At 43.9% G+C, this 25255-nt stretch overlaps 2 protein-coding genes across 3 annotated transcripts; both read left to right on the forward strand.

Moving 5' to 3' along the window:
- The first annotated feature begins 215 nt into the window (after window positions 1-215).
- snrnp35 (small nuclear ribonucleoprotein 35 (U11/U12)) lies at window positions 216-2261 on the forward strand. The gene has a single exon (XM_079738398.1). The coding sequence runs from the start codon at window positions 323-325 to the stop codon at window positions 1091-1093; it is 771 nt and encodes a 256-aa protein (XP_079594524.1). The 5' UTR covers window positions 216-322; the 3' UTR covers window positions 1094-2261.
- Window positions 2262-4357: 2096 nt separating this feature from the next.
- On the forward strand, window positions 4358-24826 carry LOC307077440 (rho GTPase-activating protein 42-like). Of its 2 annotated transcripts, XM_079738865.1 has the most exons (25): window positions 4358-4466; window positions 4561-4670; window positions 5740-5835; window positions 6385-6446; window positions 8568-8639; window positions 10396-10497; window positions 10769-10879; window positions 11345-11449; window positions 11971-12100; window positions 12466-12566; window positions 12891-13000; window positions 13352-13430; window positions 13699-13738; window positions 13830-13892; window positions 14522-14596; window positions 14771-14855; window positions 15216-15274; window positions 15503-15608; window positions 16246-16405; window positions 19270-19423; window positions 20490-21275; window positions 22254-22407; window positions 22631-22690; window positions 22953-23032; window positions 23251-24826. In XM_079738865.1, the coding sequence occupies exons 2-25, from the start codon at window positions 4649-4651 to the stop codon at window positions 23337-23339; spliced, it is 2901 nt and encodes a 966-aa protein (XP_079594991.1). In that variant the 5' UTR covers window positions 4358-4466; window positions 4561-4648; the 3' UTR covers window positions 23340-24826. The 2 variants fall into 2 exon arrangements, with proteins under 2 accessions (XP_079594991.1, XP_079594990.1); XM_079738864.1 differs by having other exon boundaries at window positions 4371-4670.
- The last annotated feature ends 429 nt before the right edge of the window (window positions 24827-25255 follow it).

Genomic DNA, 25255 nt, shown 5'->3' on the forward strand with positions numbered 1-25255 from the left:
CGATTGTAAACAAAAGGTAACCAGAAGATGTGAAAAAATTAAATACAGTTTGCTAACAAATGGTGTTAAGGAATTATTCATCAAATGTTTAAGAGCGCTATTGGGAACAGCCATAGATGAACGGTGAGTTTGCATAGGAACCCTGTTGAGATGATAAATGTTCCTCCACGGAATATTTAAGTCGGTGCACATGAATCGATGTTTTCCTCAAGCGTTGTCATCACCGGCTGCTGTTCTTGTTCTTCGCGACACTTGGCTATTTCTTAACACATTCGGTGTGATTCAACTTGTAATGAGCAATTCATAATTATAGTGGAGTAAAATGAACGATTGGAATCCCATCGCCAGTGTATACAACCCGCTCAAGGCAGGCAGTATCGATGGCACCGACCTGGAGCCCCATGACCGGGCTGTGTGGAGGGCTATGTTCGCCCGCTACAAACCGAATAAAGGTGTTGTCGGGGACCCACTACTTACTTTATATGTCGCCCGCTTGAACCCGCAGACAACGGAGGAGAGATTGCAGGAAGTGTTTTCGAAATATGGACAAATTAACAGGCTGCGACTGGTAAGGGACATAGTCACTGGCTTCTCTAAAAGATATGCATTCATTGAGTATAAAGAAGAGCGATCAATCACCCGTGCACGCAGGGAAGCCAATAAGTTAGTGGTGGATCAAAACGAACTCTTTGTGGATTTCGAACAAGAAAGGACCTTAAAAGGCTGGATCCCACGACGCCTCGGCGGTGGACAAGGAGGAAAGAAGGAGTCTGGACAGTTGCGCTTTGGCGGAAAGGACAGACCCTTTCGCAAACCCATCAGCCTTGGAATGGGCCAATTCCAAGATTGGTCCGGTGGTGCCAGAGAATGGGACAGAGGTTCGAAAGAAAGAGAGGACAGACACACGCAGAGGGAAAGAGGACAATCCACAAGGCCCCACGAGAGAGACCCTGAATGGGGAAACAGAGGGGCGAGGGATGAGCGCGACAGAGGAAGAGAAAAAGATTCGTACAGAGAAAAGTACAGAAATAGTGATAGAGAGAGAGAGGACAGAAGATCCGGTGACAAACATAGACATAGAGACCGTAGATGAACACTTTTGATGGATATATTGTATTTTTTCTAATGATATTTAGATGTTTCTTGTGTGTAATGTTGTATGTTTCTTTTGTAATGTTGTCATTATCCTTTGACAAAGTACTGAATTGCTTCTTGCTTTTTTGAGTAAAAGTTATCTGCAATAACTACGTCAGACTAAGCTCCAATCAACTGCCTCTCCACAGATGGCTCCAACCATCTCATAACATTAATCAAACAAATATGGACAAATAATTAACTATATTTTTAATGACAATTCGGTCTTTCCCCACCATTACATTAGATACTGGTCCTATTACACTTAAAATACCAATTGCGAATATAACAATAACAATGCTGCCTCAAATGACACAGTACATTTCCCCCCAAAAGTAGGCTACAATGATAAGTTGATTAATCAAATTCTATTTTAATAAACGGTATAGTCGTACAAATAACAAACATATGCAGCTTAATGTTATAGTTATATTAAAATATTGGGTTCATGGATCATTATAAATGTAATTGTTTAGTTTTTCTTGGTTGCTTGTCTGATAAAGTAAGAACTATGGTAACTTGTGATGGTATTGCAAAGTTATTAATGGGAAAAATAATTGTTAGTTTAAGCGACTGAATTTCTATTTGTTATTTATCAAAGAGAAAGCCAACAGTAAGGTTTTGATCAAGTGAAATGTAAACATTTCTAGTTAATCTTTGTTTTCCGAATGTTTCCAGTGCATCTATCTAAGGCTTGGTATTGATGGATGTACTACCCATTCCGTTTATCACTTAACAACTGGTGTTTGCTCGTCTGGTCGAGGTTTCACTCTTTCTGCCGCGATTCCCGAGCTTGGTGAGGGGCCAACCAGGATAGGTCTCTCGCTGGACGGTGGAGAAATCGATCCTGTAAAGCAACACACAGATACACTCTGAAACAGGCTGTCTCTTCTCTGGAGAAAACCATCCTGGATTTCTATTAACGGTGCCCTACCTGAGCGAGGGGTTGATGGCGATGTTGTCTGGCTGTGGATGAACAGGTGTCCTCCTTCTACACAGATATTGAGAAAGAGGAGGAGGGAAGTCTTTTTGGTACAGTGACTTCATCATCTCCTCTGTGTCTGGCTCTTGTTTTGCATTTTTGTTGCCCACAACCAAGTCCTCTGCCTCTGGATTCTGACTGCTTTCACCCCTGAGCTGTCCTGTATTTGTGGCCCTGCTCTTTGCCGTTTGGCCAGTGGGCGGCACGGTTCTTGGTGCGGTAGAACTACGTGCAGACTCTCCTATAGGGGGATAAATAAAGTCATGGTCAAATTGTCTGATCATCTCAATCACCCATGTGTGCATGGCCCGTTGTCTCACTCGCTGCTCAGTTGTTTACCATTTAGCTTAAGGGCACTGTGCAAACGCTTTCCTCTCTCTGGCAGTGGGACTGGCTTATGGCAGAACGCCATGTGCGATGTTGTCTCCATCTTGGTGGGGGAGTCTGGATAGAGCAGCAACGCTGGAATGGAGAACACAGTTAATAACCAATCGTAGACAAAGTAAGCAAGCATAGAATAGAGAAGATAAGAGAGCGACCAGTCATAGAATACAGATAAGCTGAGGGAAACCTATTCCAGACAGAGACATGAGGGAGAGCAACCAATAGCAAAGAGCTAGAGAGATATAAAATATCTACGTGAGACTTTTTATATTGATGATGCGGTCGTAGAGAATAGACTACTTGCCTGCGATAGAAGGGTGTTCCCCATAGGTCCGTGGACGTGAGAACAGCCCTTGGTGTTGACGTGCATGTAACAGGTGTGCCTGGTGGGCATTTTCTGTCAGCATTCTGTCCCTGGGACACTCCTTATGCTGTTCATTCATTGGTTTCACTGCCAATTTCAAGTCTTCAATCACAAATCAACAACAATTGGCTAACTTACATATCAAATGAAATCTGACTAATTATATATTTCTCTGATGCTATCCTGGGGCCCTGATAGTAAAACCAAGGAAAGACAATGGGTTCGATCCTCAATGCCACATATCCTAGAACAAGATGCCTAACCCCTATCAGCTTCTTAATGACATGTTTTTGAATTCACTTTAAGTTGCTTTGGATCAAAGCGTTTGCTAAATGACTAAATAGTTATAGCAATCACACAGTTCAATGTTTCTATATATGATCTCATAGCAGGCATCAGTCACTACATGTTGTCAACAAGTTTCATCCAAATTAAATGTGGCATTGCTTACCTTACGTGTATGCAAATCTGGTACGATTATGATCGTGCAAAGTAACCAAACATTTACTCCGATCTCTGGCGTATGTCGTGTGCAGGGTTGTATGTATTTGTGGGTGTGTACTAGCTAGAGTACACACAGCATGTGTACGTCGGTAGTCATGGTGTTCTATTCTTCCACTGTGTGTAGCGGCAGGTACTCACTTGTACAATAAAAGAGTTGGGCCACTAGCAGGCAGGACACACCAGAGCAATGATTGTGTCGGGCGAGATGTGCTTAATATTTTTTGAGTTCCGGCAATTTGGTCGAATATTGAAAATTTAGAAAATATATTTTTTTACTAGTAATGAGAATCGAATAGCTATTTGGATTTAATTACCTGGAAATACTTACGTAATTAGGTATATCTTTTGTATAATGCATAATTGACATCTCTTTTCATGCATAGATTCTTTATTTTGATGTATTGTATTACTTTTACTTGGTTTAGCCTTTAAATTTGTGTTGTCAATTTTCTCTTCACTTACGGGAACTTTTTTAATTGTTTCTAATTTATAGTAGATACATTTATTTAATATTTTTGATATATGTTCATGAGACTAACCCTAATCCTTTGTTCAGTGGTAATACCTGAATTAACTTCTCAGAAGACCAAAGTGAGGACCTAGCTCAGACTTTTAATAATGTATTTTTATGAAATACCGAAGATTTAGGCAGAAACAACAGCACCGGATTATGACACATGGCTTTTAAAATAACTTATTTCTGAAGAAGCCAGCAGGAGTCTCCCGTCACCATAGTAACCAGCAGTATGCGCGCTGACCCAGAACCGTGCATACGAGCAAAGTTGGTACAATACATTTAGTTACATAAATAAAATAATTATTCATTCATTATTCGTTCATCTATAAAATATGTTCATTATAACAAGAAATAAAATCATAACTGTTTATTATTGTGGTTTTATTCTTGAAGAATGTAGCGTAGTTAGAAAATAGTCGTGCAACTTGGCCGAACTCTCTCTTTGTACGCCTCTTCCCCGTTGGATAGTCTCTCCGGAAGTTCTGGGAAAATGAGAAGAGCATGAAGTTGGAAGAAACTTTTGTCTTTAAACGTACCGTTTTCGAAGCAGGGCAATAGATTAATACAACAGAGACCCTTTAGTGAGTTGATACATTCCATATTTTTAACGATAGCGGTAATTATTGTACCAATGGGTCTGCCGACGCTGGAGTTCAGTGATTCTTTTCTGGACAGTCCAGAGTTTCGGGAACGGTTACAATGCCATGAAATAGAGCTGGAGCGGACCAACAGATTCATAAAGGATCTCATTAAGGACGGGAACATGCTCATATCTGCTCTGAAAAGTAAGTAGAGAAAAATACATCTATCTAGCGGGTGTCATAAACCAGTGTGCTTTTCTAAACGTTGTGTTATTGTGTGCACCCCCCCTCCCCCCCAGGTAATTGACACTTAAGTCAGTGCCGTTTACTCCTAGGCTGCTGAGATTAGTGGACTAAAGTACACAAATAGTATTCTAGTTACTAACTTGTTACTATTACTAATATACAACAGTAGGGTAATACCAAAGCTTTTTCTGTACCTGCTATTACCACCTTATCAACTGCTTGTCTTTGTGTGTATTCCATGAACGTTAGGGCTATATCAAAGAAGAAATCAGCATTGGTAAATGATGATCTTCTAAAATATTCTATTTGTATGATATTCATTGCATTCAATATGCTGAAACTAAATCTCGGTCGCCCTCGATACAAAAGTGCCTCGTATTTCTAATGTCTGGTGGCTTTTGTTTGTTTTGCCTTGCATTGATTATCAAAGAGCAGAGTTGAGTCTGTGACGGAAATTTCCATACACACTCCAAATACCACCACCCTACGTTTATGGAGAGGATTCTTTACAGTAGGAGAGGGCCTTGGGGCCTTCTCTTGGATTTATTTATTTGCAGGTTTAGGGTTAGGGTTAACCCTCATGCAAAACATTTTTCTAGTGTTCATTAAATGGATGCTAGTTCTTGAGGTGAGTAGAAAGACTTGCAGATAGACAAACACAAGCACCACACTGTGTGAAAGTCATGACCAAAGCCTTTTTTTATAGCTCAATGTACGACACAGAAAGAACAATGCATTTCAGTTTCTTGTCGTATCCGAATAGCCCAGCCTTTCACATGCCTTCATAGATCATGTTACCTATATCAAATAACTCTCTCTTTCATAAAAAAGAGTAAAATAGACTATCGGTCTATTTGCGTATATAGCCCTTCTCACTCTGTTTTTCTCTTTCTCTCCCTGTCTCCTGTCTCTCTCTCTGTCCTTGTCTTTGTCTCTCTCTCTCTCTCTCTCTCTCTCTCTCTCTGTTACTATCTCTAAATATCTCTCTCTCTCTCTCTCTCTCTCCCTCTCTCTGTCCCTCTGCCAGGTTTGTCCCTGGCAGTGCAGAGGTTCTCTCAATCTCTGCAGGAGTTCCAGTTTGAGTGCATCGGTGACACCGAGACCGACGACGAGATTAATATCGGTGGGTCGCACAAATAGCTCCTAATCACTGATCAATGCTTCAGCGTATGCTGTATACGTGCTTCAACAATTTGGGTACTCGCTTCGTATGTTTACATGCACAGCATAGTCTAAATAAGGCTAATTAAGGCTAAATGAACGATTACAGTAATACTCCCAGTAAGGGATTAGTATCGATTACTGTGAATTCAACAGTAATTAGGGTGGCTGAAGAATTGACGAGGCACAAAATTCAACCATTGATTGATTCGCAAAAACAGACTGATTCACGATGCATCGACAGTTCTTGATTTTTTATTGTAACCCATTGAAATTGTTTAAATCAGAAATTACACTTGATAAGGAGTATGTTATCAAGGTGTCTTGTTAAGGCTCACATAAATAAACATTTGCTTAACCAGCTTGAGGTGTTTACATGGCTATTAAGGAACTATCTTATTGCCTTAACCTGGATCCAATCAGTTTTTTACTGTAAAGGTATTTGCGCAGATGAACTTAATGACTTCTGATTTCCTCTCTCTCTCTGTCTCTGTCTCTGTCTCTCTTGCAGCCCAGTCTCTGAAGGAGTTCTCCCAACTTCTCAGCACCATGGAGGAGGAGAGGAGACGACTGGTAGAGCAGCACACATGTTTGTGTGTGTGTTTGTGTGTATGTGTGTGTGATTCACTTACAAAAGAGTCCCCTAACTAGAATCTCCATTAAGCAGATTTGTTGTCCTTGTCGTGGTCCTAATTTGAAAATTATTTCTTAGAATTAACCGCAGCTATAGCTATGGTGTATTATCCATAATTGTAATATTATAATTCAAAATGTACAACATCTATTTTCTCTTAGGATTCTAGCAGGATATGTTGATCACGAATAAATTCCTATCTTATTAATTAATTAGTTAGGTATTTATAATTAGTACTGTAATTAAGGATTATAGTACCTAAATATAATATAGTCATCAGGGTCGTGTAGACTTTCCAAAACTACTTGCAGGAGGAGTTACAAAGAAAGGAACACCATATTAGACTCAAGCTCCGAAACCTGGAAAAAGTTGCTGTTTGACCTGCAGAGGAATCAAAGAGGTCTTTGTGCAGTGTTCTCAAGTACACTGTATAGTTAGCTACCGCATAGCTCCGCAGTTAGGGAAAGGTTTTGTCTGCATCTGATAGGAACACCTTGTTAAATGAGAGCCCAGTTCTTCATGAAGTTTCTTCTGCCCAGAGCCCAGTTCTTCTGAAGTTGATCCAGTGTGTAGAAACTCCAACTGAATCGGAAAGCTTTGAGGGGCTGTGTGTGCGTATTTGTATTTGCACGTATTTGTGTGTGTGCAGATGCGTGAATTTGCATGTGTGTGCTTGTGCATGTGCATGAGGGTGGTATATATATGTGTGTGTGTGTGTGTGTGTGTGTGTGTGTGTGTGTGTGTGTGTGTGTGTGTGTGTGTGTGTGTGTGTGTGTGTGTGTGTGTGTGTGTGTGTGTGTTTGTGTGTGTGTGTGTGTGTGTTTGAAGGCATGTGGAACCTATTCTGGCAATTCCCATCTGAGAATACAGAGGGAAACAGTCTGGACTGCATGGGAAGTCTATAAAAAGAGTCTGTTTATCTACAATTCTCTTTTTATCACTCTCCCATACTTTCTGCCTCTCTTTCCCTTTGTCGGCTTCTGTCTTATTTGTAATAATTTGTTGAAAAATAGCATCCATTAAACACATTGTTCAGTAGCAGTAGACAATTTTGGTTAAAAGTAATATATTCGTCATTGTCAGTTGAGTTAGTATGACTTAATAAAACAGTCAACAACATACTACCACGTTTAATCTGAAAAAGGTGAATGAAAAGGAAATCCAAATGTGTCGTACAGTTGAGCATATCAATGATTGATAAAAACAAGTTTCTTCGAAGGGTAAAATATACAGTAGATCTCTGTTTTACAGTTTTTCAGTTAAAAGTTAATAGGCTGTGACACTGCTACAACCCCACAGGGGCCAACGGACTGGTTAAAGAGACATTCTCTTGACCTGATTCAAGCCCTCAGCTTGGCAAGTGTCCACATCCCTGACATTTCCTTCTTTTGGGGCCACTATCCTGAATGTTGAAAAATTCCCCACATAAATTACTTCTCCAACCGTGCAACAATTAAGCCCCTGTAGTTTATAGTGTGTAACCAAAAACAACAGTCCTCCTGTGGGACTATACAATAATTATAAATCTCTTTCATTTATCTTCAAGACAAGAGGAAAGGATAATTGTCTTCTTTGCTGATGCATCAATTGTGCGTCTTTTATGCATGTGTTTGATTATTCGTCAATTATGTGCAATTTCCACCTCATTTTCTTACAATATAAAGCGGCTCTTTTGAAAGAGAAGACATTGGATTTTGTCACCAAGTCTGAATGGCGGGGCATAACCTTTCAACCAATTACAGGGCCTGATTTACTGTGTGAGCAGCCAGTAGCAGCAGGCTACCCACACAGTAAATCAGAATGACAAGCAGAAGGCTTACAAATTCAGAATGATCAAATCAGCTTTCTCCAACATATTTCTCCCAATATATTGCCCTCTTTTATTTAAAATAAAAGCGTCTAGAATTTAAATTCTAGAATGTTCTATGTTCATTTGCTTAGTTGTGGTTTATTACTAACATAAATAATGTCTCTGACTTTAATGGCTGTAGTTTTTTTCCTTCCTTGAACATGACGCTCTTGTGCTAACTGCTGTTATCGTTGTCTTCTTCACCCCTCAGATCCAGAACGCAGACGACGTGTTGATATCGCCACTGGAGAGGTTCAGGAAAGAGCAGATCGGCGCTGTCAAGGTAGGGCTACATCTGTCCCATTAGGGTTCATAAACAGGTCCAGGGCGATGGGACCTTGGTCTGGCTACACCGTGATGGAGTCTGAAGTCTAGATAAGAAATAATAGATAAGGGAGCATAATGTTCTGGATCATATCGTTGAATGAGCCTCTCAAGCTGGTCTCTGGTAGTTGTAAATGTCCTCCTGTGCTTGAATGAATTAACATTCTTTTTGAAATTTAAGTTATTTATGGTACCACAACTCTGTCTTGTAAGGGCCCGGGAGGCTCTGGAATTGTTTATTATGCTCTGAAATTATTTATTAAGCTCTGACATGTTTAGTGCAATGAAATGGTTCAATATATGGCTTTTTATGATTAGAAGTATGGATCCAGCACTACATTTGCATTGCAAATTCAGCGCTAGATTTGCATGATAACATCATTGGAGCATGTTAAAAAAATAGCGAGACAGTGATTAATATGATATATAATTACCCTGTAAAGTTAATTTCAAAGGATGCAGATTAGATAAGTGGATTTGGGTTCAGATTCGGCTGAATGCTATCAAACCACAACCCTAGCTCCGTGCCAGTAATCATGTGTCACCCGAGAAATACGATGGGTGCGTTCAGAAAGATTCCTCAGGCCTTGTCGCTGGTAACAAGGTCAGAGGCAAGGTCATGGGAACGGACATGTTCTGGGGAGAGAGAGAGCTAGCAAGATAGAAAGACAGGGACGAGGGACGGTTCCATTCAGTGTGGCCAAATAAACAGAAAGGGCATGTGGTCTCTGGACCAAACAGCTGTCTCCAGTCACATCACTGAGTCTCCAACCTAGCCCCAGAACCAGAGAGATGACATCATCATCGTTTTACACCAATTCATGACTGACCCATTGCTGTTGAGCCAGAGAACAGAATTAACCCACAACTGCTAGCTGGAGCGGATGCTCGGAAGCATGTGAAATGTTGCACTGTGTGTGTGTGTGTGTGTGTGTGTGTGTGTGTGTGTGTGTGTGTGTGTGTGTGTGTGTGTGTGTGTGTGTGTCACACACACACACACACACACACACATGCACACACATTTTATGTTTTGATTTTGTCTACAAATGTCCCAGGTAACATTTTATTTAAAATAGTTCCATCCAGCAGTATTATTCCTGTCATATTCACAAAGTAGTTGTTAATGCAGAAAACAGACTTTCATTCTATTTCACACACTTTATATCTATATAAAGTGTATAGTATAACATATATATATGTTGACGTAAAAAAAGTAGGGCTGGGCAAGTTAACGCATTAATTACCCATTAACGCAATCTTATTTTAACGCGATTATTACAGATTAACGCATTAACGCTTTTTTTATTATTTGATTTTGAAAGGTGCAGTAAGTGACTGTTTACAATTCCGAAATCTGTGGTGTTCCGTAAGTTTCATATTCAACCCAAACTGAGAGAGTCAATAAAACTCCCTCAAGATCAGTTTTTGCTTATTATAGTACATTTGGTATGAATGATAATGTGTCATTCCATTTCGATAATCTCATTTAACCTCAATTGGAATGGATTTAAAGCATAATTTTAAAAGTGTGATTAACCACGAGTTAACTCACCAATACTATGCGAATTATCGCGATTAAAACTTTTAATCTTTGACCAGCTCTAAAGAAAAGTGAATGTTTTCCAAATCACTGACGTACTTCTATAGGATATTAAATTGTTTATAACTTTTAAAACTAATTCAGTTTACCCTTATGTGCTTTTGTTGTTTCTCAGGAAGGGAAGAAGCAGTTTGACAAAGAGACAGAAAAGTACTACTCTGTTCTTGAGAAACATCTCAGTCTCTCATCCAGGAAGAAGGAATCTCACCTACAGGAAGTAAGCCTCTCTCTCTCTCTCTCTCTCTCTCTCTCTCTCTTTCTCTCTCAATCACTCAGCTCTGTTATCTCTCCTTCTTTTGAGGGTTGTCCCCCTTGAATATGGGAAGGGTTTCCTTGCCCATTAGAGGGCTTTGGGTTCGGTGGTGTCACGCCGACCGGCGCCAACACAAATATTGATCATTCGGTCCCTGAAGTTCTGCCTAGAAAGGTGGCTCTGTTACAATATGAGGCGCCATGGCTCCTTGTTGACCGCCACACGTTTGTTCCAGGCGGACTCTCAGATGGGGAAGGACAGGCAGGTGTTCTACGACGCATCCCTGCAGTACGTCTTCAAGATCCAAGAGGTCCAGGAGAGGAAGAAGTTTGAGTTTGTGGAGCCGGTGAGGGAGGAGGGGGATAGGCAATACCGTGATCAGATCAGTCACGCCCACTTCCTGTTTCGGTGCCTTGGCATTTCCTGTGCTGATCTTTCTCGCTCTCTAATGATTGAGAGGGCTTTGTCTGTTGATTGGTAAACAAATGCTGGGGACATCGCTAGAAAAAATAACAAATAGTCCAAATGTTGTTATGACATACATTAACAATTTATGGAGATCCAAATATCAAAGGTTCAAAAGTCACAATAAAACATAAGAAAACCTACTATTTAAGTTTCAGAATGAGAAATGGGAAGAAAGAGGTGAGGAGAGTTTGACATTAAACAGGTGCCCTTTGATTGCTGTAAATGAGGACGAATTAATTATAATCAGACCGATAGTACCAACTTGTAATCCACATTCTTCGGCAATATCCACAGTTTTCACTGTATTTATCTCTCTTTCTCTCTCTGGTCTTGGGGCTCCCAGCTGCTGGCCTTCCTGCAAGGTTTGTTTACCTTCTACCATGAGGGCTATGAGCTTGCCAATGAGTTCCAGCCCTACAAGCAGCAGCTGCAGTTCAACCTACAAAACGTAAGATTGCTTGCCGTTGTTGAGGTTCAGGGATAACTACTCAACTCTTACCCTAAGTTGTTCCTAAAAGAAAATAATGTCCTGCCCCTGAGTCGAGTGCTATGATGACATCATAAATTACCTCATAAGGTCAACCCAGTCCACTGATAGCCCCTACGAACTGTTTGACCTCATGCCGACCTTACAAACATAGCCCCAGAGCTTCATCGACCGGTGCTTTGTCCCTCTCTATCTTTGTTTGCTTCATCACATTGTGAACTTCTCTTGAAGGCCTTTTGATAAGAGACATCTCAACTATTGCTCTGTATTATATATATATATATATATATATATTATTTATTTGTTTATTGCCTATTCTCTTTTATAAAATGAATAAGTGTATGTGTGTTTGTGTTTCTGTGGGTTTGTTCTGTGTATGTGTGCTTTGTCTGTGTGCTCACCTTTGCTGTGTATGCTTTGTGTGTGCGTGCATGTGTGCTCTGTGTGCTCTGTGTGTGCGTGCATGTGTGCGTACGGTTTAGACGCGTAATAACTTTGAGAGCACCAGAGCGGAGGTGGAGAGGCTGATGAAGAGGATCCGCTCGTCGGAGGCGGACATGAAGGCCCCCGGCTGCTTCACCATGGAGGGGTTCCTGTACCTGCAGGAGAAACGTACACACACTCTCACATTCTAACACCCTCACACTCTCTCGCAGTGGATTAACTCTTTCAGTAATCAAATATCATAGAGGAATAATAGGATCTATAATAGATGGTGTATCACAGGTCAACTGACAAAATGAACTGTATTGGTTCACCTTTTGCCTAGTGCTGATCCTTGGTGTGTGTTCATGTGGCTCATCTGTGTGCGTGTGTGTGTGTGCGTGTGTGTGTGTGTGTGTGTGTGTGTGTGTGTGTGTGTGTGTATATATGCATGCATGTCTGTGTGTGATTTTGTGTGTGTGTTTGTGGTTTGGCTGTGTACGTGTGTGTGTGTTTCCGCTGTGTATCTGTGTGTGTGTGTGTGTTTGTTGCAGGAGCTCTTGGTTCCGTGTGGACCAGATACTACTGTACGTATGAGAAAGGTTCCAAGTTGTTCACCATGAGCAACACAGAGACACGCCCCGCAAGTAGACAGGTATCCGCCCACTGAACTCTGTCTTTAAAGGTACAATATGTTTGGCTTGAAATATAGTGTAAACATATTCTGTCATGACGATGCTATATGTAAGCCTAGGTTCATTTGCTCAGACAGTGCAGCAGTGTAGAGAATGCTTTTTTGGGGTTTGGACTGGATTTTGTAGTGAGTAGGGAGAGGGAGGGGGGAGGTGCAGATAGTTTTATCTATTTTATCTTTGTACTTTTAACCTTTCTGTTGTCACTATTGTGTGTATCTGTGTGTATCAATCCAACGGTGTGTTCACATATATGTATGTTTGTGTGTGCCTGTGTGTGTATACAGAACGGTGTGGTGAGCCATGGAGCTGAGATGTTACATCTGCGTTCGTGTGTCAGAAGGAAGAGGGACTCCATAGACAAACGTTTCTGCTTCGACATTGAGGTGGTGGAGAGGTGAGGGACACGGACACATGTATACATAACGATACATTCTAAACCAAAACAGATATGTGCATTAGTACTTACATCTAAACATACATCAAATACAGAATTATGAATAAACTAATAAAGAGATATGGTAAGGGGTTTCCAAATGTGGGTCGTGGGATTTTTTCCTCAGAAATATATTAATACATGCCTATGCATGCCTGAAAACTGAAAAGGCGTGTTTGACATGAGAAAGACGTTGATATTGGATAGGTTTTGGGCCAAAAGGAACTCCACAGGTATAGGTGATGGACATGTGATTGAAGATTGTGAATGTGTGGATGAATGAGATGTGTCTGCTGTGTGTTGGTCTTCCAGGCATGGTGTGACCACACTGCAGGCCCTGTCGGAGTCCAACCGCAGGCTGTGGCTGGAGGCCATGGACGGGAAGGAACCGGTATGGCCTCTCTGTCCTTTCATTGGTTATTCCCATATTTCTGATCAATTGTATTTATCAATATGCTTATACGTTAAATAAGGCTATCCAGCTTGTACAGAGCTGATATCATACACACATATCATTTGGATAATTTCTCACTTGAGGGTTCTTTTAATGTGCTTTGTTCAACCACAGCTCAGTGTGGCAACTCTTTCTACATTTGTCATTCGTCATTTGCGTCGTCAAAATAATGATCCCATTATATGTATTATTTCTCCATCTCCAGATCTATACATTACCCTCGCTGCTCAGCAAGAAGGAGGAGAGTAAGTGCTTTGTTCTCCTTTGGTTCAAACTGTGGTGACGGGAGGTCAGCGATACTCGTTATTGAGGTGTTTTTGTGTGTTTGCTCCACAGCGTTCCTCAATGAAACAGGCTTCACGTTTGTCAAAAGGTGCATTGAGCTGGTGGAGATGAGAGGTAACTCCTACTCATATGATATTCATTTCATATGTATTATATAAATGTTTATTATTTTCTAACCTCTTGTTATAAATACAACCTTTAATGAAATAAGAATAGGAGTCGTTTCAATTAGTGTTTAATTGTATAATATTCTGTTATATTGTATATAGATTTGGAGAGGTTTTCTTCTGGTTTATTGAATCTGTTTGACTGTCTGTTTGTCCATTTGTATAAATGTGTGTGTGTGTGTGTGTGTGTGTGTGTCTTCGTATGTGTATGTATGTGTGTTTGTTTGAATGTGTGTGTATACGTGTGTGTGTGTGTGTATGTGTCGGTGTGTGTGTGCGTGTGTGTACGTGTCTGTGTTTGTGTATGTGTGTGTGTGTGTGTGTGTGTACGTGTCTGTATACTTGTCTGTGTGTGTGTGTGTGTATGTGTACGTGTCTGTGTACTTGTCTGTGTGTGTGTGTGTGTGTGTACGTGTCTGTGTGTGTGTGTGTGTACGTGTCTGTGTGTGTGTGTACGTGTCTGTGTGTGTGTGTGTGTGTGTGTGTGTGTGTGTGTGTACGTGTCTATATACTTGTCTGTGTGTGTGTGTGTGCGTGTGTGTGTGTGTGTGTGTGTGTGTGTGTGTGTGTGAGCAGGCATTGACATGCTTGGACTCTACAGGACGGGAGGGGTCAACTCCAAAGTCCAGCGCTTGATGACGACCGTATTTGGTAAGGAACCGTGTGATGTCAGTTCCTTCCCAAACAGATATCTGCACGTTCCATTATTGGTCTAATGGGACTGTTTTGAAGTTGGTGATTGTGTGTGATTGTATTGTTATACATGCAGTGTTTATTATGTTGTGTATAGATTATCATCCACTACTGATTGCATTGTGACCTCAGGTTCCACTGCCTCTCCTGACACAAAGCTGGACCCGGACCTCTGGGACAACAAGACCATAACCAGCGGCCTGAAGAACTACATCAGGTGACCAACCTGAAAGCTTACATACACTTCAAAATAAAAGCGCCAATTAGCTAGCCTGTCTCGGTAACGCAGCATACTTCTAAGTTAAGCTATATTAGAGCGGACAAAGGGAACGGAGGGCTGTGATTGGCTCCTTCAAGACCGTATGATAATGGAATACTCTATGTTTATAATGTGTCCATATTCATATATATTCGTCTTCAACATGCAAAATAGATTTTAATCTCAATAAGACTATTACCTGATTAAATAAAGGTTACATTTTTTATATATATTTTTTTTATAGATGGTGTATCACAGGTCAACTGACAAAATGAACTGTATTGTATCGTATATATATTTTTTTATATATCTTTGCAGGTGTTTGGCAGAGCCTCTGATGACATACAAACTGCATAAAGACTTCATCAAAGCTGCCAGTAAGTAAAATCACCAGCTGCCTCAATGAGGAACAGGAACTCTTCTCCCAAGTAGACAAACAGGAGCTTCAAGGCCAACAACATTGGTTACCCAACATTCTTAAGCTCGATCAATATAACCAGAAAGAGCACTTATGTTACCATGCGATTAAGCTTCGTGGTTATTTAGACGAGCCCGCTGTTTATCTGGGTCTGTGTTTGTTGAGGCTTGGTTTCTGTGTGTCTCAGAGTCAGATGACCAGAGCTACCGCATCAGAGCCGTCCACGCTCTGGTGTACAAGCTGCCAGAGAAGAACAGAGAGATGCTGGACCTTCTGACGGACCACCTCCTCAAGTACGCCGCTACTCTCTCTGCTCTGCCCCCCCCCCCCTTTGCTTGGTAGAGAAGGTGTTGGCAAAAATGGAATGGAATCGGAGATCTGTGTGTATTAACAATTTCAGAGAGAGATTTCTGTCCCAATCTGAACCCAACTCAAACTCAAACCAAAACACACCGCTTAGTCACCGGGCAGCCATCTTGGGTCTCATCGCTAGCTAGGCGAGGGTACAGAACTCTACATTTAGTTGCGGCTTGCGTTGAGAACCATGATGGAACCATGATGAAACCAAGATGGAGGCTAGGTGAATAAGGCCAATAGCTGCTAACTGATGATCATTTTCCTAATTGCTATGCGTCATAGAAATCTAATTCGAAATATACAGAAATTACCTTTTAATCCGGAGGCCGGATGTTGTGTGGTGGATTGGCTCCGAGGTGAAAGGTACTGGGTTCGATCCTGCAAATTCTCAGCCTCCCTGTAGGCATCCATGCACAGTCCTTCCCAAACCCCTACCTGCTCCTTATTTACATGTATCTGACTTCACTGTAAATCACGTTTGATAAAAGCCTCACGCCATACGTGTTTTGGTTTTTCATTCATGCTGAATGTATCCCTAAACGATGTGGGATTTACTGGGTGTTGTGTCTTCAGAGTCTCCACCCACAGCGTGCAGAACCTCATGACTGTGTCCAACCTGGGCATGATCTTCGGTCCCACCCTGATGAGGTCACAGGAGGAAACGGTGGCTGCCATGATGAACATCAAGTTCCAGAACATTGTGGTGGAGATCATGATCGAGAATCGCGATAAGGTAGGAGCACACACATGCACGCACGCACGCACACACACACACACACACACACACACACACACACACACACACACACACACACACACACACAGATATAGATGTACACAAGTAGACTCGCATACACACACATCACATGCTCGCAAACACCCACAAATTTGCATGCACATGACCTACACAGACAAACACACACAAACACATGCAGAAACAGAAGAGTATAAACACACTTTCCACTACTTACATAGTGGAAAGTGTGTGTAAAGTAGGGATGGGCAAAACGATTATTTTCTGAGAATCAGTTCTTTCAGTTCCGTTCACTATCATGATTCGTTCTTTTGATTTGTTTGTTTGATTTGTTTGTTTAGTCAGATGGTCTGTTAGGTCATTTGGCAGGGAATCGGAAATTATGGAATAAAAGTTAATCAACATGCATGTAGCCTACTACTTTCTAATGTTCTGGCGAAATTACCCCGGTTAAGTGTACAGATTAAGCATATAAACTTAGCACAAAAAGTAAGGAAATTTGTGTTTGGTAGATTATTTCTCTGTGGTAACAATGCTTTTTGGCAATAAATCTTATACTGTTGGGAAGCCTGTTTAGTTCCCTTTCAAATGGTGCCCCATTTGTAAATTGGGTTGAGGATGTGGGTTGTGCCCATGAAAGATTTGCCAAATCTTTTCTGCCATTGCCAAACAGGTTATTTTGCTGTTGCTATTGACACTTGCTTCTGCCAATCAGCTGCCTGATTGGCACCTGATCGATGGCAGCACCTGTGAGCATGGGCCCTACTACTGTAAGTACAGCTACAGTCAGTAAGTGTCTGCTCCAAGAATCAGCATGCCCCGTTTGACTGATCTGGATAGAGCCCTTGCGATAGGGCAACTTCAAGCTGGTGTTCCGCAAAACCAAGTTGCGGCATTATTTGGAGTGAGCCCTAGTACCCTCTCCAAACTGAAGGCCAAGTTCCATATAACGGGGGATGTCAAAGACAGGCCGCGAAGTGGGCGTCCCAAGAAGGCGACACCCCAAGAAGACCATTTCATCACCCTGTCAGCACTTAGGTGCCGTAGGCTGTCTTCTACAGATTTGCAGTCAAGGTTTGCAGGACGATATGGCCGACGGCTCTCTGCCCAGACAATCCGGAACAGACTACTACACGCAGCCAATCTCTCGTCTCATACGGCTGCCAGGAGTCCTGCCATGACTGCCCTTCACCGTCAGGCCCGTTTAAGCTGGTGTCGGCAACTGGAACCTGAACATGTGGAGGAACGTTATGTTCAGTGATGAGTCCAGATTCTGCCTACGGCAGTTAGATCGTAGGGTCAAAGTGTGGAGAAGACGCGGAGAACGCTATGCTGATTTCTGCACCGATAGAATAACATCTTTTGATGGAGGCAGTGTGATGGTGTGGGGCGGCATCTCCCTCACTGGAAAAACTAGGCTTGTCATCATTGGAGGCAATCTCAATGCAGAGAGCTATAGAGATGAAATTCTGCAACCAGTGGCAATCCCATATCTCCAGTCTGGGACCGAACTCTATCCTCCAAGATGACAACGCTCATCTTGGAGGATAGAATTCGGGGTTTATCGGAGACTACCTCCAGAATGTGGGAGTGGAGAGGATGAAATGGCCTGCTAGCAGTCCTGACCTCAACCCCATTGAACACTTGTGGGATCAGCTTGGGTGTGCTGTTCGTGCCAGAGTGACCAACACAACCACATTGGCTAACTTGCGACAAATGCTGGTTGAAGAATGGAATGCCATCCCACAGCAGTGTGTGACCAGGCTGGTGACCAGCATGAGGAGGTGCCAGGCTGTTGTGGCTGTGTATGGTTCTTCCACACCCTACTGAGGCTCCTGTTTGTGAAATTTATATATTGTTAAATTGCCAATATGTCTTGTTTCTTCAAACTTCAATCATCCAATCCACCAAACACCAAACGAGTCAACGGCAGAATAAGCTGTTTGGCATTGGCAGAGAAGATTTGGCAAATGTTTCATGGGCGCAACCCACGTACTCAGCTCTGCTGCTCATCCCACAAGTGCATGTTCCTTACAAATGGGGCACCATTTGAAAGGAAACTATGCATGCTTTCCAACGGTATAAGATTTATTGCCAAAAAGCATTGTTATCACAGAGAAATAATCAACCAAACACAAATTTAATACGTAATGGGGTGCAGTAAGAATTAAATGGGGTCTTCCAAGTAGCGCTTATAATCAGTGAAGCACATAAGCAAGCAGTAGCAGAACTATTGTGCGAATTCCCTACTTCCAAACGAGACTCGTAATGGTAGGTAAAAACAATACTTTATTAAAGCATGCAATTGTGATGTAGAACAAAATAAAAATAAAACATAAAGTGCTTGCATGATATTGAAGCCTACAGCGATCGTTAGTTAACCTGTGTGGCGGTGCCTTGTCATTTGTTTACCCATGGGCCATGGCAACGCGATTGCTACCTGCTGTAGTACTCTCATCGGCTGAATCGTTGAGAACGGTTTAGACTTAATCAATATAAGGTCGCGTCGAGAAAAAGCTCTGTTCGATTGTATATTTTATTTACGTGACTATGTTTTTGTTAAATGTTTAAAAAAAAAGAAAAAAGAATCAGTTCTCTTGTTTTGGGTATCAGTTCTTGTCGTTCACCTTCGGGATTCGTTTGTTCTGACCAATCGTTCGCGACCGACCCATCACTAGTGTAAAGTACATATTATCATTCTGTAAACACACACACACAAACACACAGACACATATACATATACACCGATATACATGCACACACCCCCGCACAGACACGCACACACAAACTGTACCCAGGAAAGCAGGCACTGAGGTGTGTGTGTGTGTGTGTGTTGTCTCCAGATCTTCTGTGAGGTCCCGGACCCCTCAGTCCCGCTGCCCCCGGCCTCCTCGTCCTCCCGGGGGAACTCCCGGCGCAGCAGGGCCATCTGCATGTCCTCCGGGAAGAGGAGGCCCCGCCTCTACCCCCCCGCCCTCTGCCTGGCCGACAACGACAGTACGTCTCATTGGCCCGCAGTACCTGTCACTCACACGGCAAATCAACACCAGACACCGCAACAGTTTCGTCAGGTTGAATGAATGAAACCCAGCACCCCATCCCCCACCCAAAAGAAGCCAACGATACTTCCTCCGGGCTGGGTCTTAAACCAGGGCCCTGCTGTGGGCTTCTTTCTTCTTAGACTTGGTGTGTTAATGGTTAGATAATCAGAGTTAATGGGGAGGCAGGCAGGACGACATCCGGAACTGGTGTAGCTCCTGGGACGCTGGTGTTGGTGGTGGCGGTGGTGGGGGTGGTGGTGTAGTAGAAGTAGAGCACTCACACATGGGTAATGGGTGGGGGGGTGCGGGGGGAATGTGAGGAATGTGTCTTAACATGCAGCAACCTCCGCATTCACTCAGCGCGTCCCTCCGGTTCAGGGCCTGGGGGGGGTTTCGGTGAGCCAGCGCTGCCAACGTCTTGTTTCACACGTGTTACTACTTGACTTCAGCAGAGGAAACACACTTTCACCCCGACCCCGCTTATTCATTCCCAGGCAGCGCGGGGACGTGTCCGTTTACCTGCTCAGAGTTGAACCCTTTCGCCGTGCTTTGTCTCATGTCGTGCTACACACAATGGACAATTATGTCCGTACCTTTTTTGTGTTTTTTTATGTGTTTTTAATGTTTTCTAGTTCAGTATCGATCTGGGCAATCGAACTGTTTCGACCGTCTCTTCTGTTTTCACCTAAACAACGGTCACCGATGTATTTACCCCAAAAGACGTGCTGCAACTTTGTTGTACCGGTTCTGCCCTTAGAATTTTTGTTAGTGTGGTACGTAAACAGAAGAGACAGTCATGATGGTTTATTCCCCCAAACCGGTATGGTTATTCCCCATGGACCGAGGGGGTTGCAAAGTCTTGTTGTCTGTGTGTGCACTGAGCCCCCTTGGGCACACATAGTGTGTGTGGTCTGTACTGGGCACATTGCACAGCGTGGGTGACTGGTGAATCGGTGAATGCTGCATGTCTGAGTTCCACTCTGGTTCTGAGGTTTCCATCTCCTTGTGTGTCCCCCCGCAAGGCGATACCTTTAGCAGCCCCAGCACCACACCCCGGGGCAGCCAGGAGTCCCTCTCCTCCCACTCCTCAGAGAAGAACGGTCTGTCCATCCCCTCTCCTCCTCTCTCCGATGCCCCTCCCGCCTCCTCCTCCTCCGTCTCCTCCACGTCTCCCTGCTCCCCGTCGCCGCACTCCCTCAACGGAAGAGACGCCGACCCCCACACAGACGCCAGCGTCGTCACCGCCGCCTCCTCGGAATTTGCTCCTTCCAGTTCACGCACCTCCTCCTCCCCCCGGCAGCCCTCCTTCTCCTCCATCTGCTCCTTCACCTCCTCCCTACCCCTGGCAGTGGAGAGGGGTCCGGCCTCCCGGCCAAACGCCGCCATCGCCGCCGCCGCCATCGCCGCCGCCGCCGCCGCTTCTGTGGCGAAGGCGTCCCTGGCCTCCTCCTCCTCCTCCTGCTCCAGCACCCTCCGGCGTTCCGCCGTGGAGCGCACCTCCTCACTGCAGGGGAGCACCGCGTCGACCTCCCCCTCCACCGCCTCCGTCCTCCTCCCAAGGGCCTCCTCCAACTGCTCCCTGAAGACCTCCCCGCTCGCGCCCCCATCCTCCTGCTGCTCCACCTCCCCCGCCACCTCCTACGCTACGGCGGCGGGGTTGCTGTCCCGACGCAGCGCGGAGGCGGCCTCCACGGCGCAGCGCAGGGCTGCGTTCCGGAGAACCTCTTCCTCCTCGTCCTCGTCCTCCTCTCTGTTCCCCTACCCTCTCTCGGCGGCCTCCTCGCTCACCTCCCTCCAGATCTCTGAAGGTGGGTTGTGTGTGTTGCATTAACATGCCTGTGAGGGGAATGGTGTGGTGAGGGGAATGATGTGGTGAGGGGAATGGTGTGGTGAGGGGAATGATGTGGTGAGGGGAATGGTGTGGTGAGGGGAATGGTGTGGTGAGGGGAATGATGTGGTGAGGGGAATGGTGTGGTGAGGGGAATGGTGTGGTGAGGGGAATGGTGTGGTGAGGGGAATGATGTGGTGAGGGGAATTATGTCTTCTAGAGGAATGATGTGGTGAGGGGAATGGTGTGGTGAGGGGAATGGTGTGGTGAGGGGAATGATGTGGTGAGGGGAATGATGTGGTGAGGGGAATGTTGTGGTGAGGGGAATGATGTGGTGAGGGGAATGGTGTGGTGAGGGGAATGATGTGGTGAGGGGAATTATGTCTTCTAGGGGAATGATGTGGTGAGGGGAATGATGTGGTGAGGGGAATGATGTGGTGAGGGGAATGATGTGGTGAGGGGAATGATGTGGTGAGGGGAATGATGTGTTGAGGGGAATAATGTGGTGAGGGGAATGATGTGTTGAGGGGAAGTATGACGTTGAGGTGAATAAGGTCTGTGAGGAGAGTGGTGTTTGGGAGGAAAATGATGTTTTTGAGGTGAATGATGTGTGTGAGGTAAATGATGTGTGTAAGGTGAATGATGTCTGGGGTAATTGACATCAAGGTGAATTAGGTGTATGAGGTGGATGATGTGTCTTTTGTGAATGATGTATGTGTGAGGTGAATGATGTTTGTGCGTTTGTGAGGTATTTATCATCAAGGTGAATGTTGTGTGGGAGGTGAACAATGTCATTGAGATGAATGATGTCATGATGAGAATGATATGAGGCTCTCTGTTATAGTCATAGTTCATGATATTATTGATGATTGATGAATATTTATTTATCACATGTGAATCTATTTTCATCTCAGTATTGATATTTGAACGGCCTTGTCGGCCTTGCTCTGTGCTTCAGACTACAAGAGCTGCCATGGCTCCATCCAGAGTCTGATGTCCCTGGACCCCAGGGACCGAGCGCTACCACACAGGGCCCCTTACACCCGTAGTGGCACCGACCTCAGCTTCAGACGACCCGCCGCCACCAACGGCTACCAGAAGCCTGCTTACATGTAAGGCAGTGTCTGGGAGGCAGGTCCTCCCTTTCTCTACAACCTCCTCCTACTGTGTATCACGACAGAGTCGTGCTTGCAACACATGTCACCATTTCTTCCATGTTTCTTTTTTTCCTTTGTGTGTGTGGCTGCGTGTTCATGCATGCCTTTGTGTTTTGGTGTTGCACCTGTACGTGTTCATTCATGAATGCATCTGTGTTTGCATGTGTTTGTCGTCCAGAGCTCCGCTGCGGGAAAGTGCCATATTTTCCTCAGCGTTCGACGTGTTCACCAGAGGACGGTAGGAATACGACCTTTGTCCAAGACACAATCACACACCTTCAAAACGGCATCACATCAGACGCCAGACGACTTTCTATGCCTCCGCACCCAAACTGCAGCGTGTGAAAATATGTCCACATGACATGTTACTGTCTCTCTCTCTTCCTCCCTCTTGCCCTCTTTTTCTCTCTCTTCCCCCCTCTTGTTCTCTCCATCACTCTCTCTCTTTTATCGTTCTCTCTCTCTCTCTCTGCACCTCTCTTTACATCTCTCTCGCCCAGGGACGCCAAGGCGCTGTACTCGTGTGAGGCAGAACACAGTCATGAGCTCAGCTTTCCCCAGGGAGCACACTTCTCAAATGGTAGCTACCACCCCCACCCCCACACGCATGCACACACACACACACACGCACGTACACACACACAAAGATGTATGCACGCACACAAGCACACAGACACGCATGCACACACAGACACACACCATTTGTGCACACCCAAGGCAGGACAACACATTGTGGGTGTGTCAATGGCGTGTGTTGTCGTGGAGCTGTTGAGACTTGACTTGTGTTTGTCTCCACAGTGTGTCCTTCAGTGGAGCCGGGCTGGCTCCAGGCAACATACAACAGCAGAACAGGCCTCATTCCTGAGAACTACATCACATACACCTAACTAATGTTCCTGAGAACTACATTACATACACCTAAAGGTACGGCCACACTGAACGCGTTAAGCGCGTTAGAGGCGTAGAAAATCTGAATTTTTGCATTGGGAACCATTGGTTTAGGTGCGTAGATGCGTTACACGCTCTAAAGCAGCGCGTTAGGCGCGTTAGACGTGTTTTACGCACCTAAATAACGCACCTACGCACGGAGTTCAAAAAATTTAACTTTTTACGCTCCTACGCGTGATGCTTAGCCGCGATAGCCAATCAGCGTTGAGCTTGACCCGACGTCACTGGCAGAGAGACGGAGGACAGGCGCTCCGCAGCGCTCAGCAGCTGATATGGACCGCCTGTAGTTGGTGTCCTGGCGGGAGATCCTGCCACTGACCCGGGCTAGCAGGTCATCGAACATGGCCCCAGTCAACCGAAAATACCGCTGGAACCGGCCGTCATCCAGGCGGAGTTCCTGGAGGAGGTGGTGAAACTCACCCAGCTGTGAGCGCCTACGGAGGATGTCATGCACCCAAACACTGCGGCATTTGGGTTTCTTACTCTCCTTGAACTCCCACAACAAATACAGCGCAGCGATGGTGGTGATCTCAGCCATGTTTGTGGAGCAAAAGAAAAGTAGCGGGGGAAAATACTTTTTGGGCGGGCTCATCTAGCTGCGTAGGCGCGTAAGGTGCGTTAGGCACGTTGAACAATTTTTGTGACACACAATGATCAAGCGGCAGGTTCAGTGTGGCTGTACCTTAACTCTTATGTTCCTGAGAACTACATCACATACACCTAACTCCTATGTTCCTGAGAACTACATCACATACAACTAACTTGAATGTTCCTGAGAAATACATCAAATACATCTTTTACATTCCTGAAAACTACGTCATACATATCCATCTCTTACATTCCCAAGTACTAAATCCCATACATTTTCCCACCTGATGTAGGTGACCATTGAGATTTCAAACAGCATAGCACATAACGCACAATGTTGCCTTTTAGAGATTTTATATTTATATGACAAATATTTATCACTAGTTGTAGATTTGTACGATTGAACTGTGTAACTATGTAACTTGGGGATGATGTACATAGAGGTGATTGCCTTATGATGTTTGACTGCCATCAGTAGCATAGTGAGCTTAACTTGAGGGACAATAGCCTGGGCATTATTTCTATCCTAACCAATTCAAATCCCAAACGTCAGCTCACAAGTAATGAGTTAGTCAGTGTTTATTTTAAATAGTGTTTTCATGTGTCTTTGTCATATAGAGTGCATTCTCCTTTTATTTCCTTAGAAAGCACTTTGTTTTTTAACACCTGATGGTCAAGTTGTAGCTACAACATCCCGTCAGTACTTTCTTAAATGGACCTAACCGAAGATGAGGTCTTACTGTTGTGTGTTCTCTGCACTGTATTGGTTAATATTAATCAAATTAATGGTATGACTTTGTGGCCCTTTGCTTGCCCACAATAAAAACATATAACTCTTTTAGGTCTCTCCTTTCTTACTTTTCCCCTCATGTATCAGTAATGTATTAACATATGAAGAAAAATAACCATTTTGTTGAACTTATCTTATAAAGGTCAATGTTGCCATTTGTATAATTTAGCTTTTTGGGTATGTGTAGCACTATAAAACTGTAGTATTTATAGGACTGGACAAATACAATATTTTTTCAAGAAATTCTCTCTCTCTCTCGCTCTCTCTCACTCTCTCTCTCTCTCTCTCTCTCTCTCTCTCTCTCTCTCTCTCTCTCATGTGCCTTGAGAAGGAGGAACCGGACTCCTTTCCTGTAGTCAGGTTTGTTCATAACACAGTGAGCACACCACATTTTAAACATTTTCAAGGTCCTTACAGTCTTTCCATGGAACTTTCGTCCTGTAAGGGTATGGTTTTATTTAAAGATTAACTGTACAG

Source organism: Pollachius pollachius (genome assembly GCF_949987615.1).
Source record: "Pollachius pollachius genome assembly, chromosome: 6".
Taxonomy (NCBI): Eukaryota; Metazoa; Chordata; class Actinopteri; order Gadiformes; family Gadidae; genus Pollachius; species Pollachius pollachius.